This window comes from Aquarana catesbeiana, linkage group LG05 (genome assembly GCF_042186555.1).
Source record: "Aquarana catesbeiana isolate 2022-GZ linkage group LG05, ASM4218655v1, whole genome shotgun sequence".
In the NCBI taxonomy this organism is placed as follows: domain Eukaryota; kingdom Metazoa; phylum Chordata; class Amphibia; order Anura; family Ranidae; genus Aquarana; species Aquarana catesbeiana.
The window spans coordinates 616,808,956-616,823,118 of NC_133328.1; the positions used below are offsets into that span (position 1 = coordinate 616,808,956).

Consider the following 14,163-nt stretch of genomic DNA (forward strand, 5'->3'; position numbering starts at 1 on the left):
GAGCTTTCTTTTGATGGTATTTGATCACCTCTGCCGTTTTTATTTTTTGCGCTATACACGTAAAAAGACTGAAAATTTTGAAAAAAAATGATATTTTCTACTTTTTGTTCTAAAAAAAATCCAATAAACTCAATTTTAGTCATACATTTAGGCCAAAATGTATTCGGCCACATGTCTTTGGTAAAAAAAATGTCAATAAGTATATATTTATTGGTTTGCGCAAAAGTTATAGCGCCTACAAACTAGGGTACATTTTCTGGAATTTACACAGCCTTTAATTTATGACTGCCTATGTCGTTTCTTGAGGTGCTAAAATGGCAGGGCAATACAAAACCCCCACAAATGACCCCATTTTGGAAAGTAGACACCCCAAGGAAATTGCTGAGAGGCATGTTGAGCCCATTGAATATTCATTTCTTTTGTCCCAAGTGATTGAATAATGACAAAAAAAAAAAAATTACAAAAAGTTGTCACTAAATGATATATTGCTCACACAGGCCATGGGCATATGTGGAATTGCACCCCAAAATACATTTAGCTGCTTCTCCTGAGTATGGGGATACCACATGTGTGGGACTTTTTGGGAGCCTAGCCGCGTACGGGACCCCGAAAACCAATCACTGCCTTCAGGATTTCTAAGGGCGTACATTTTTGATTTTACTCCTCACTACCTATTTCAGTTTTGAACGCCATAAAATGCCCAGATGGCACAAACCCCCCCCCCCCCAATGACCCCATTTTGGAAAGTAGACACCCCAAGCTATTTGCTGAGAGGCATGTTGAGTCCATGGAATATTTTATATTTTGACACAAGTTGCGGGAAAGTGACAATTTTTTTTTTTTGCACAAAGTTGTCACTAAATGATATATTGCTCACACAGGCCATGTGCATATGTGGAATTGCACCCCAAAATACATTTAGCTGCTTCTCCTGAGTATGGGGACACCACATGTGTGGGACTTTTTAGGAGCCTAGCCGCGTACGGGGCCCCGAAACCAAGCACCGCCTTCAGGATTTCTAAGGGTGTACATTTTTGATTTCACTCTTCACTGCCTATCACAGTTTCGGAGGCCATGGAATGCCCAGGTGGCACAAACCCCCCCCAAATGACCCCATTTTGGAAAGAAGACACCCCAAGCTATTTGCTGAGAGGCATGGTGAGTATTTTGCAGCTCTCATTTGTTTTTGAAAATGAAGAAAGACAAGAAAAAAAATGTTTTTTTTTCTTTTTTTAATTTTCAAAACTTTGTGACAAAAAGTGAGGTCTGCAAAATACTCACTATACCGCTCAGCAAATAGCTTGGGGTGTCTACTTTCCAAAATGGGGTCATTTGGGGGGGGGTTTGTGCCACCTGGGCATTCCATGGCCTCCGAAACTGTGATAGGCAGTGAAGAGTGAAATCAAAAATTTACGCCCTTAGAAAGCCTGAAGGCGGTGCTTGGTTTTCGGGGTCCCGTGCGCGGCTAGGCTCCCAAAAATTCCCACACATGTGGTATCCCCATACTCAGGAGAAGCAACAGAATGTATTTTGGGGTGTCATTTCACATATTCCCATGGCATGTTTGAGCAATATATCATTTAGTGACAACTTTGTGCAAAAAAAAAAAAAAAAAATTTGTCTCTTTCCCGCAACTTGTGTCACAATATAAAATATTCCACGGACTCAACATGACTCTCAGCAAATAGTTTGGGGTGTCTACTTTCCAAAATGGGGTCATTTGGGGGGTTTTGAACTGTCCTGGCATTTTATGCACAACATTTAGAAGCTTATGTCACACATTACCCACTCTTCTAACCACTTGAAGACAAAGCCCTTTCTGACACTTTTTGATTACATGAAAAAATTAATTTTTTTTGCAAGAAAATTACTTTGAACCCCCAAACATTATATATTTTTTTAAAGCAAATGCCCTACAGATTAAAATGGTGGGTGTTTCATTTTTTTTTTTCACACAGTATTTGAGCAGCGATTTTTCAAACGCATTTTTGGGGGAAAAAACACACTTTTTAAAATTTTAATGCACTAAAACACACTATATTGCCCAAATGTTTGATGAAATAAAAAAGATGATCTTAGGCCGAGTACATGGATACCAAACATGACATGCTTTAAAATTGCGCACAAACGTGCAGTGGCAACAAAATAAATACATTTTTAAAAGCCTTTAAAAGCCTTTACAGGTTACCACTTTAGATTTACAGAGGAGGTCTACTGCTAAAATTACTGCCCTCGATCTGACCTTCGTGGTGATACCTCACATGCACGGTGCAATTGCTGTTTACATTTGACGCCAGACCGACGCTTGCGTTTGTCTTAGCGCGAGAGCAGGGGGGACAGGGGTGCTTTTTTTTTTTTTTTTTTTTCTTTATTATTTTTTTGCTTTTTTATCTTATTTTTAAACTGTTCCTTTCATTTTTTTTTTTTTTTTTTTTAATCATTTTTATTGTTATCTCAGGGAATGTAAATATCCCCTATGATAGCAATAGGTAGTGACAGGTACTCTTTCTTGAAAAAATTGGGGTCTATTAGACCCTAGATTTCTCCTCTGCCCTCAAAGCATCTGACCACACCAAGATCGGTGTGATAAAATGCTTCCCTAATTTCCCAATGGAGCTATTTACATCCGGCGAAATCTAAGTCATAAAATGCTCGTAGCTTCCGGTTTCTTAGGCCATAGAGATGTTTGGAGCCACTCTGGTCTCTGATCAGCTCTATGGTCAGCTGGCTGAATCACCGGCTGCATTCTCAGGTTCCCTGTTGAGACAGGAGAGCCATAGAAAAACACGGAAGACAGGGGGGGGGCATTCTCTCCCACTGCTTGTAAAAGCAGTCTAGAGGCTAATTAGCCGCTAGGATTGCTTTTACATGAAAGCCGACCGCTGGTTGAAAAGAATTATACCAAGATGATACCTAAACCTGCAAGCATCATTCTGGTATAACCACTCAAAGTCGTGAATGGCGTACCTGAAGACAAAAAAATGGTTAACAATAAAACACAGTAAACGGTAAAGTATAAAAAATTGCATACCTGAAAAGCAAACATGATAAAACATAATAACAATTAAACATTGCAGAATAGAATACAGTAAAAAAGAGCAGAACAATAGAGAGAATAGAGAGAGAGAGAGAGAACAATAAAACGTCAACTATTATTTTTTATTTTATATTTTTGTTTGTTTTTTTTTTTTTTTTTACACTTTTTTTGTAACTGTAACTTTTATAACTGTAACCGGTTCCAGGTTCGGGTCTCTCAAAATGCGATGGCATCTTGGGAGACCCTGTGAAAGTGTGTCCTAGTCTGTGCAATGCTGTACCCTACGCTAATACTCAACTAGTGAATGGTAGCGTTCAAAACATTCACCAATGCAAAGACCAGGATTGTCAGGACAGGAGGGACAATAATAGCGGGTGTCACGCCTATATCCGAGCTTGCTGCAGACACAACATCTTTTTTGGGGGGGGTTCGTTGGGTAGGGGTACTCGGGAGGACATAAAAATGCCTCTCATGCAGCCGACTGCATTTGGTTGGGGATGTGAATGGAGGACGTACAGGGGCTGCAGAAGTGGTGGGTTCCCAATTAGGATTGGCGAATGCAGCAGGAAGGGCACTATGGGCATGACGGGCCTGTGTTTGTCTTCTTCTTGGTGGCAGCAGGACACTACTTGTGCTTGCCACCTCACCAGCTTGAACTGCACTTATGGGACTCGCCACGTCACCAAGTGTTACTGCAGTGCTGGTTTGACTACGACCGGGGTGTACTAGGCCGCTGGCGCTTGCCAGTTCATCAAAACGCTACCAAAAAAACTGTTAGCGATCGCAGGGATCAGGCCTGACTCTGCGAACGCTGCAGTTATGCATTTAGTGTTTTGTAAGTGACAGTGATCGATCGATACTGCACTTGGGTGGGCTGGGCCGGGCGGAGGGGCAAAACGCAGGTGCTAGCAGGTATCTGGGCTGATCCCGCTAACACTGCGTTTTTGGGAACCCTAAACTGCTGGGGACGCTAGTATAGATCTGATCGGATCAGATATTGATCCGTACAGATAATATACCACTAAGGGAGGCGTATGCTGCGTGCGTGGGTGTTAGCGGTACTGGCGCTAATCTGACGCTGCCTGGGGCGACGCATATCACCGCCGGGCGATCAGGGGGCTAAACCTTTATTTGGTAATAAACGGCGGGTGCCCTGACACTATAAAAAATAAACGAACTAACCAGCGTCACCAGCAACGGTTATACAATCAAGGGGTTAAAACATTTATTAGGTAGTATATGGGGGTCCCTGACGCTATAAAACACTGACGGCGAACCTAAATATTTACGTCCCTAACTAGCATCACCAGCGACACTAATACAGCGATCAGAAAAATGATCGCTTAGTGACATTGGCGACAGGGGGTGATCAAGGGGTTAAAACTTTATTAGGGGGGGTTAGGGGGGTATCCTAGACCTAAAGGGGGCTAACAGTAACTGACCTAACACAGTAACTGTCACAAACTGACACCATGCAGTAATCAGAAAAAAAAAAACTGCTTGGTGTCAGTTTGTGACGGGGGGGGGTGATTGGGGGGTGATCGGGGGGCGATCGGGGGGGGGGATCGGGGTGTTTTGTGTGCCTGGCATGTTCTACTGTGTGTGTGTTGTGCACTCACTTTACAGTCTTCTCTCCTCGGCGCCGGAACGGAAAATACGGAGCCGAGGAGAGATGACGTCATTTCCTCTGCCTCTGTGTACAATACAGAGGCAGGGAAATGATCCCATTGGCTTGGAGCGATCGCGAGGGGGGGGCCACGAATGGATGGCCTCCCCCTCACCACCGATCGCCGGGGGAGATTTGCCGACCGCCGCAGGCACCGGGGGGGGGGGGGTCCGATCGGACCCCCCACCCGTGGGCAGGCAAGGACGTACAGGTAAGCCCTTTTGCCTGCCCGTGCCGCTCTGTCGACGTACATCGTCGTGCGGCGGTCGGCAACTGGTTAAGGTTAAACCTCTTTTCTTCTAATTTTAATGAGTGGCCATGTGTCTTGTTAAACTCCCTTCTGCGAAAAAGTTTTATTTCTAACCAGTACGGTATTTGTATATTGAAATCATATCCCCTCTCAAGCGTCTCTTCTCCAGAGAGAATAAGTTCAGTGCTCGCAACCTTTCCTTATAACTAATATCCTCCAGACCCTTTATTAGCTTTGTTGCCCTTCTTTGTACTCTGTACTCGCTCCAATTCCAGTACATCCTTCCTGAGGACTGGTGCCCAGAACTGGACAGCATACTCTAGGTGCGGCTGGACCAGAGTCTTGTAGAGCGGGAGAATTATTGTTTTATCTCTAGAGTTGATCCCCTTTTTAATGCATGCCAATGCAATGCATACCCTGATCCTCCTCCTTAGCAGGGGGCACGTATGCTGGTGGTATACATGGATTGTGACTATGCACCTCTTATGATGTTTATCATTAAGTGCCTGGATATCCTGTTTTTATAGTTTTTTTGTACTAATAAAGAATCAAATACTTTATCAAACTTTGAGTATACACTGTATAAGTTGGTACCGAGATAGTCCTTTAAAACCTCCCCTTATGGGTGATCAGGTGGGGACCGATCTCCCAGTCTTCTTTCCTTCCGAACTGGATGATGGTCCACCATACTTATTTTATATGTAATCTATATCAACAGAGGCCTTAGTTTCAGGATCCGTGCTTGTAATAGCACTGTAAAAAATATCATTAAAGGTCTAGTTAAATTCTAATCCTTTTATATTGTTTTCATTTTTGCAAGTCCTGATGAAGGGGTGGCGTTGGACCCTTGAAACACATTGGCTACTCTTTCAATTGTCCACCTGAATTGGGCATGTGACATTGTCTCTTAAAGGGATTGTAAAGGCTCGTGTTTTTTCACCTTAAGGCATCTTATGCCTTAAGGTGAAAAAACACCTTGCAGTCACCGTCCCCCTAGCCCCCCCCCCCGTTTTACTTACCTGAGCCCTGAATTTCCGTTGGCGTGTCCCCGCAATCCCTCTCTCCACGGGTTCTCAGCTCTTGATTGGATAGATTGATAGCAGCTCAGCCATTGGCTTCCGCTACTGTCAGTTAAATTCAATGACACAGGCACCAGGGGGGCGGGGCCGAGTCCTGCATTCAGCCTCTATGGACGCCGAATGCTGGACTCGGGAGCACGCCCGCAAGGTAACCCCTCAGGGGAGCGCTTCTCCAAGGGGGTTATCTAATGCAGGGAGGAGCCGCAAGAGCCGCCGAGCCGCAAAAGAGCTGCACAGTGGAGGTAAGTATGACATGTTTGTTATTTAAAAAAAAATAACAAACGATCCTTTAGTATCACTTCAAACCCCATTATGACCCCCCAAAACATATATGTTGCAAGAAAACGATTGGCTTTAACACACACATGTTGCACATATGCGTCGCTGGGCGGCCGACGTTTCTGTCCTGAGAGTGAGCTCACTGTGCTCTCCCAGCACAAAGACCAAGCTGCCAACGACAGCTATTGGTCCCCGCTAGTGACTGGTGGGACTGACAGCCAATTACAGTGGTCACGTGATCGGCCAATCTTTCCTTCCCCTCTTCTCCCAGTATTCAATTTCTTTAAAGGGCCACCAGGAAAGACGGGAAAGGGTTAACATAATTTTTTTTCTATATTTGATTTTACAACCTGTGAAAGGCGTTCATTCACCAGAAATGATCACACCGAAAATCACTCCCTCTTAGCGTTACCCAAGTGCAGCCGTAGAACAGAACAGTAAAGATTGTTGAGAGTTTAGCTGCCAAATCTCAGGATTAATGGATTATAATATAAATGTCACTGTGTTCTAAATTGTGATGATGAATGTGTTTATATTGTAGCTCTCCGAGTTACAGCAACCCTTCTTGTTTTACAAATGTAGCGAGGATTCCGTCCGTGCATAATGTCCTCGATGGTAACATCTCTATGAAGGGAAGAAGCCTGCCACAGTAAGGCGCCATTCTTTATACCTCTGAAATAATAAAAGAATAAAAATAAAGCTCACCTGTCAGAGGTGTCATGAGCTCCTCTGCAGAAGGGATCGATGTCGGGTCACTTTGCTCCCCTAGAGAGAAAAAAAAGAGCTCCAAATAAGTTACAAAGATCTGCACAAATCTGTACACATATCAGCTCTGCACCCATTACATTATTTCATTAATAAATGTATTATCTAAACGTAAGCAGTGTAAATACCTGAATCTGACCCGGTATTAGCCACTTGCAGTCCCTGTACAGCGGGGCTGGAGTGTGAGAGGAAGAAGCAGAACAAGGAGCCAATCAGTTCATTTGCTGGCAAAGAGAATACAGATAAGAGGAGAGAGCAGACTGACACAGGGATGCGATCTTCCATGTGCCTTGTCTCTTTTAGCTGTCCAGTGACAAGCCGGGGTGGGTCCAGGATGACCTGGGCTCAAGGGAAGTGGGCTGGTCATCAGACTGAGGACATCTAGTGGCCAGTTCAGGTGTCGTTATTTGATTTGTTTATCCCATATACAAGTCAGTGGCACTCACCCCGCCCCCCCCCCCCCGATCGGCAATCCCCCTTCCCCCCCTGCTGTTTGCCAGTCAGTCCGGCACTTACCCCATTGGCGGCGGTGGGTGGCAGGCAGCCTGGTGCAGCTGACCCGTGTCCTCTCCTCCCTGGTGGCTTCCAGCTCCTCCCCTCCTCCTCCTAGGCATCCAAAAGGATTGCCTGTCCTTTCAGGCAATTGGGTTACCTGTGTCAAAACCGGCCTCCTGATTGGCCGGGAGTTTTTTTTCCTCTCTTTCTCCCTTCTTTGGAGGGGGGGGGGGGGTTGCGAGTTGAGGGTGTAGTATTTCTACTTTTCTTTTTTAAATTGACCACGAACTTTCAAAAAATTTGGCCCTTTGAGAGATGTGTGTCAAAGCATAGGTCCATTTTTGTATATGCGTTTTTGTATTTTTCTTGAATGTTCTGTATTTATGTCTTTGGAATGATATGGAAGGTTTTGCATGTCTACAATAATTTAATAAAAATAATTGAAACACTAATTGGCCAGGAGGAGGATCAGTGTTACAACAGCAAAAATTCATTCGCTGTTGTAACCCACCTGGGTGGGATCGGAGCGCTCTCTCTGCGACCAGAGCCCACCCTATATTAAAGCCTATTAGAGCCTCCAGCTCTGGACGGTGCTTCAAAAAAACACCTACCCCATATTGAAATCCATGCGTCGGGTGTCCTGAAAGGGGCCGGACGCATGAATGGGTGCATTAAGGGTGCATCTGATACAAGTTAATGATCTGAAAACCCCAATAATGGACCACAGCCATTTTTTGCCACATGCTTGCATCTTAAAGTGATTGTAAAGCTATTTTTTTTTTAATTAAAATAACAAACATGTTATACTCACATGCTGTGTGCAATGATATTGCACAGAGCGGCCCCATATCTCCTATTCTGGGGTCCCCTGCCAGTGCTCTAGGTTCCTTCTTTGAGTGCCCCCCCCCCCCCCCCCCCATAGCAAGCCTTGTTTTTTTTTTTCTGGACAAATTGGGCTTTTATTTAGTGGTAAACAGGAATGGACATCTTCTGTATTTTATATTATTTTTATTATCAACGGAAAACTGGCACAAAATAGTAAAAAAAAAGTACTGTTTTTTAAAAAAATGTAACTGTATATTTGTTAGTATTACCATAACCCAACACCAAAGAACAACCCAAAATAAATCCTCCTGCTCCTGACAATCACAGCAATACCACATACTGTATGTGTATATTATTTGTTGTATGTACCCATAGTAAGGCCAAGAAACAATAGTGCACAATTTTTTTTTTTATTTTTGTTTATCCTACCTAAAACACATTGACCCTATCTGACGCTAATGCTAAGATAAAAAATGCTTTTTTTTTTTTTTAATCCTACCTAAAATATGTTGACCCTGACCTAGATCAAATGCTGATATATTTTATCTTTTATTATTATTGTTATTATATTTTTTTTACATGCATTTCTTTAGTTTACAGTTTTCACTTCTTGCATGGAGAAAAAGTTACAATGTATTATATAATGTTTCCTGTATGTATACAATGTATCTGTAATGTATTATATAATGTATCTAGAATGTATACAATGTATTATATACTCTATCCTGTATGTATATAATGTATTATATAATGTATCCTGCATGTATACAATGTATTATATAATGTATCCTGTATGTATACAATGTATTATATAATGTATTCTGTATGTATACAATGTATTATATAATGTATTCTGTATGTATACAATATATTATATAATGTAACCTGTATGTATACAATGTATACCTCCCAACTTTTTGAGATGGGAACGAGGGGCACCTATTAGCAAAAGTACTGTATGTAGGCATAGGACACACCCCCTTAAAGGACAATTATACAAAAAAAAGGTTAGTTAAACCCACAAGAGCTTTTTTTACCACTACTATTCCTTTATATTGGCTTTTGACATCTACAAATGCAGCAATTTAGAAACTGGATTAAAGATTTAGCACTTTTTGAAAAGATACTGTAAATAGTGCATTTTATATACTATATAGATCAGACCAAAATGAGGGACAAATGGACTTTTTGTTCCAAATCAGGGCCAGTCCCTTGAAATCAGGGACAGTTGGGAGCTATGTACAATGTATTTTTTATGTATGCAATGTATTATATAATGTATCTTGCATGTATACAATGAATTATATAATGTATCTTTCATATATGCAATGCACGGGTGATCTGTCTATCAAAGTACCCGGGCCAGGAGGCGGGGCTGTATGTGACAACGGGCGGTGGGAGCACACAGTAATGCAAATGAAAGCTGTTACAGCGATGTCCCCGCTTTCTGATGATCCGGGCCGCTTGCTCTCCTCTCTCTTACCCTTGGCGATCGCTGGGAGAACGTCTTCCATTCAACCCCGTCTGTCGGCAGTGCTTGCCCCCCCCCCCCCTCCCAGGCAGCCCACGCTCACCAGCCATCACTTTCCACTCGCAAAATGCAAGTAGGCGAGTGGAAAATTTGAGGGCTGATATAATGTATCTTGTGTGTATACAATGTATTATATAATGTATCTTGTGTGTATACAATGTATTATATAAGGTATCTTGTGTGTATACAATGTAATATATAATGCATCTTGTGCGTATACAATGTATTATATAATAAATCTTGTGCATATACAATGTATTATATAATGTATTTTGTGTGTATACAATGTATTATATAATAAATCTTGTGTATACAATGTATTATATAATAAATCTTGTGTGTATACAATGTATTATATAATAAATCTTGTGTATACAATGTATTATATAATAAATCTTGTGTGTATACAATGTATCCTTTTCTCCCTTCAAGGGAAGAAAAAAAAACAGATGGGCAGGCTGTATAGTGATTGATCACAGTGATAGCCAATCAGAGGCTATCACAGCGATCAGGTTAGTACAAGACACGGGGCTCTTGCTGTGAGCTCGGGTTCTGTGCTGGGGGGCGCACTGTAAATCGCAATCTCACCAAAAACACAGTGACACATATGTGTTTACGGCTATCGGGAAGGGGTCAACAAATAATTCTGCCCATGGCTAGGGTAAGGAGAAAGCTATTATCAAAAAAATGCCTGGAACACCAAGTACTGCCATTGGGAACATGTACCAATTGCAAAGAAAATTGTGAAAAATTCCAGCACAGAATTGTTAACTTTTCCTAACAGCTCCACCATTTGTGGCTCCTATTATTCCATTCTTTTATAGAAAGGGTGCTGAACTATCAATCCCTTTAAATTATTGGCTTTTGTGACTCAGCATTCCCAGGCAATGGCTTTGCATTGCATTATACTGTAGACTATTCCTTGTTTTTGGTGGTGAACCTGCAAAGTTTTTAGCCAAAAAACTCTGTTGGCAAGCTGAGTTGGAACTTTGGGCAAGCCTGTCCGATGCTGCCAGTATGAATGAGCCCTGGTGCCCTGCAGTAAGTCATGTCTTTCATAGGTCATAATTAGAAAACTTTTAAACTCACACAAACCCAGGTGTCCTGGTAGGTTCAGAACCCAGAATCCCAGACCTGCAAAGCCACAATTTATAGGCCATGCTGTGACCATGTAGTCCTTCTACGGCAGGAGGGCCAGAACCATCCTCTGCTTCTTCTAGAGATCGTCTAACTGGCGTCACCCCCCCCCCCCCAGGAGTGGAAGCGCTGATGAAAGAATACAGTTATTTCTGCCTCGCTTTCCGAGAGACTAAAATAATTGCCTCTCATTTCCACAGACGTGTCTCTTCCCCGCTGAGGGGACTTGTCTCTGACAGCAGATAATGATCTGAGCTGAAAATCTATATGTTTAATAGCCAGCTTTCTAGACTCATAGAACATTCATGGCGACACAGCCCGCTGCTTCTACATGTACATGTTCCGTAAATTGTGTTATAAATCTAATGAGTATGCAGTAATTCCATGCATGAAAGTGTAATACATATCTTTGCTGGAGGAGAACCATTATATACATTTTATTATTGTAATACAACCTAACCCCAGCCTTTAAAGAAAGCTCTAGACTACTAGATGTTTTGTAACACATCAGCAGCTGTTAAAGCTCAACTCCAGGCTAATATTGTTAAGGTGTTAAAAATTTAAAAAGCAGCTTAACTGCTTCTTCCTGGTGCTGTTCCCCGTAGTACTTCTACTTCACCACAAGATGTCCCCAGTCTTCCTGCACCTAGTGCCATTCGACCTGGAAGACTGAGGACATATTATGAGTACAGGGAATGAGGGGGGTTTAAAATCCCTGTGCAGGCAGGAGACTGTTTACTACAGCAAGTAGCCATGACGTGTTAAAGCTGAAATATGGGCTAAGTAAATATTCTATTGAATTGTATAAACACAATTCTCTCTGGTGCTATTCCCTGTAGTACCCCTACTTCACCACAGGATGTCCCCAGTCCTGAACCCAGTGCCATTCAACCTGTAAGACTGAGGACATACTGTGAGTGCTGGGCATGAAGGACCTGCACCCTAAGCAATGAGGCAGAGAGCAATGCTAAATGCCACCCTCTGCATTAATTGGGAGCTGCCCAGCTCATAGAAGAGACAAACAGGATCTTGCAACATCGTGTAACTGACCTGAAGACATCTGGAAAAGGTAAGAATAAGAACAAAAAGCATAGAAAACTTCAAAGACATCCAGTGGGGAGGGGGATAGCAATTGGGGGAAGAGCGGCTTTAAAATCCCTGTGCAGGAGAGGGGTGGATTTACTAAAGGCAAATACAGTGCCTTGAAAAAGTATTCATTGGCGTACATTTGTATTCAGCCCCCTGAGTCAATACTTTGTAGAACCACCTTTTGCTGCAATTACAGCTGCAAGTCTTTTTGGGGATGTCTCTACCAGCTTTGCACATGTAGAGAGTGACATTTTTGCCCATTCTTCTTTGCAAAATAGCTCAAGCTCTGTCAGATTGGATGGAGAGCGTCTGTGAACAGCAATTTTCAATTCTTGCCACATATTCTCAATTGGATTTAGGTCTGGACTTTGACTGGACCATTCTAATGCCCCGTACACACGGTCGGATTTTCCGATGGGAAATGTGTGATAGGACCTTGTTGTCGGAAATTCCGACCCTGTGTGGGCTCCATCACACATTTTCCATCGGAATTTCCGACACACAAAGTTTGAGAGCAGGCTATAAAATTTTCCGACAACAAAATCCGTTGTCGGAAATTCCGATCGTGTGTACACAAATCCGACGCACAAAGTGCCACGCATGCTCAGAATAAATTAAGAGATGAAAGCTATTGGCTGCTGCCCCGTTTATAGTCCCGACGTACGTGTTTTACGTCACCGCGTTCAGAACGATCGGATTTTCCGACAACTTTGTGCGACTGTATGTATGCAAGACAAGTTTGAGCCAACATCCGTCAGATAAAATCCATGGATTTTGTTGTCGGAATGTCCGATCATGCGTACAGGGCATAACAATTAAATATGCTTTGATCTAAACCATTACATTGTAGCTCTGGCTGTATGTTTAGGGTCGTTGTCCTGCTGGAAGGTGAACCTCCGCCCAAGTCTCAAGTCTTTTGCAGGCTCTAACAGGTTTTCTTCTAAGATTGCCCTGTATTTGTCTCCATCCATCTTCTCATCAACTCTGATCGGTTTCCCTGTCCCTGCTGAAGAAAAGCATCCCCACAACATGATGCTGCCACCACCATGTTTCACAGTGGGGATGGTGTGTTCAGGGTGATGTGCAGTGTTAGTTTTATGCCACACGTAGCGTTTTGCTTTTAGGCCAAAAAGTTTAATATTGGTCTTAATTGACCAGAGCACCTTCTTCCACATGTTTGCTGTGTGCACCACATGGTTTCTCCCAAACTACAAACTTCTTATGGCTTCCTTTCAACAATGGCTTTCTTCTTGCCACTCCATAAAGGCAGGGGCGGATCCAGAGTCTAGTCTCGGGAAGGGCACTGCCAGAAAATATATTTTTTTGGGGTACATCTATCGGGGAAATGGCTGGTGTTGGCGCTTCAATCATAAGGGCACCATGGTTGTTATGGTGTCAGGATGATTGAAGCGCATTATTACTATTATTACATTGTTATAAAAAATTAAATAACTTACCATAATGCAGAATCAGTGGGAGCCCCGAGTGTGTCACTTGCCACGTCACCTGTCACCAGATGCAGATTGTCACTTGCCACGTCGCCTGCCACATGTTGCGGATTGTCACTTGCCACGTTGCCTGTCACCAGATTCAGATTGTCACTTGCCACGTCGCCTGTCACCAGATGAAGATTGTCACTTGCCACGTCGCCTGCCACGTTGCGGATTGTCACTTGGCAGGTTGCCTGCCACATGTTGCGGATTGTCACTTGCCACGTCGCCTGTCACCAGATGAAGATTGTCACTTGCCACGTCGCCTGCCACATGTTGCGGATTGTCACTTGCCACGTCGCCTGTCACCAGATGAAGATTGTCACTTGCCACCTGCTAAGGTGGTCTCTTGTGTCCCAGAGACAGGCAGCAGAGAGATGATGTAATCTCTCTGCTGCCGCAGCTGCCTGCATGGTGGGGGGGAACTGCAGGGATGCAGGGTGGGAGCTGGGCAGTGAGAGAGGATGTCATCTCTCTGCTCCCCCGCCCGCCGTCTCCCTGATTGGCCAGCAGCCCGCTC

General features: G+C 43.3%; 1 protein-coding gene across 2 annotated transcripts in view; it reads right to left on the reverse strand.

The window, feature by feature from the left end:
* The window catches only part of OC90 (otoconin 90), a 151,457-nt gene that overhangs the window by 64,437 nt on the left and 72,857 nt on the right, over positions 1-14,163 (reverse strand). For both annotated transcript variants that reach the window (XM_073632265.1, XM_073632264.1), the window contains exon 10: positions 7,017-7,076. In XM_073632265.1, coding sequence (XP_073488366.1) covers positions 7,017-7,076 — 60 coding nt within the window. The remainder of the gene's footprint in view (positions 1-7,016; positions 7,077-14,163) is intronic.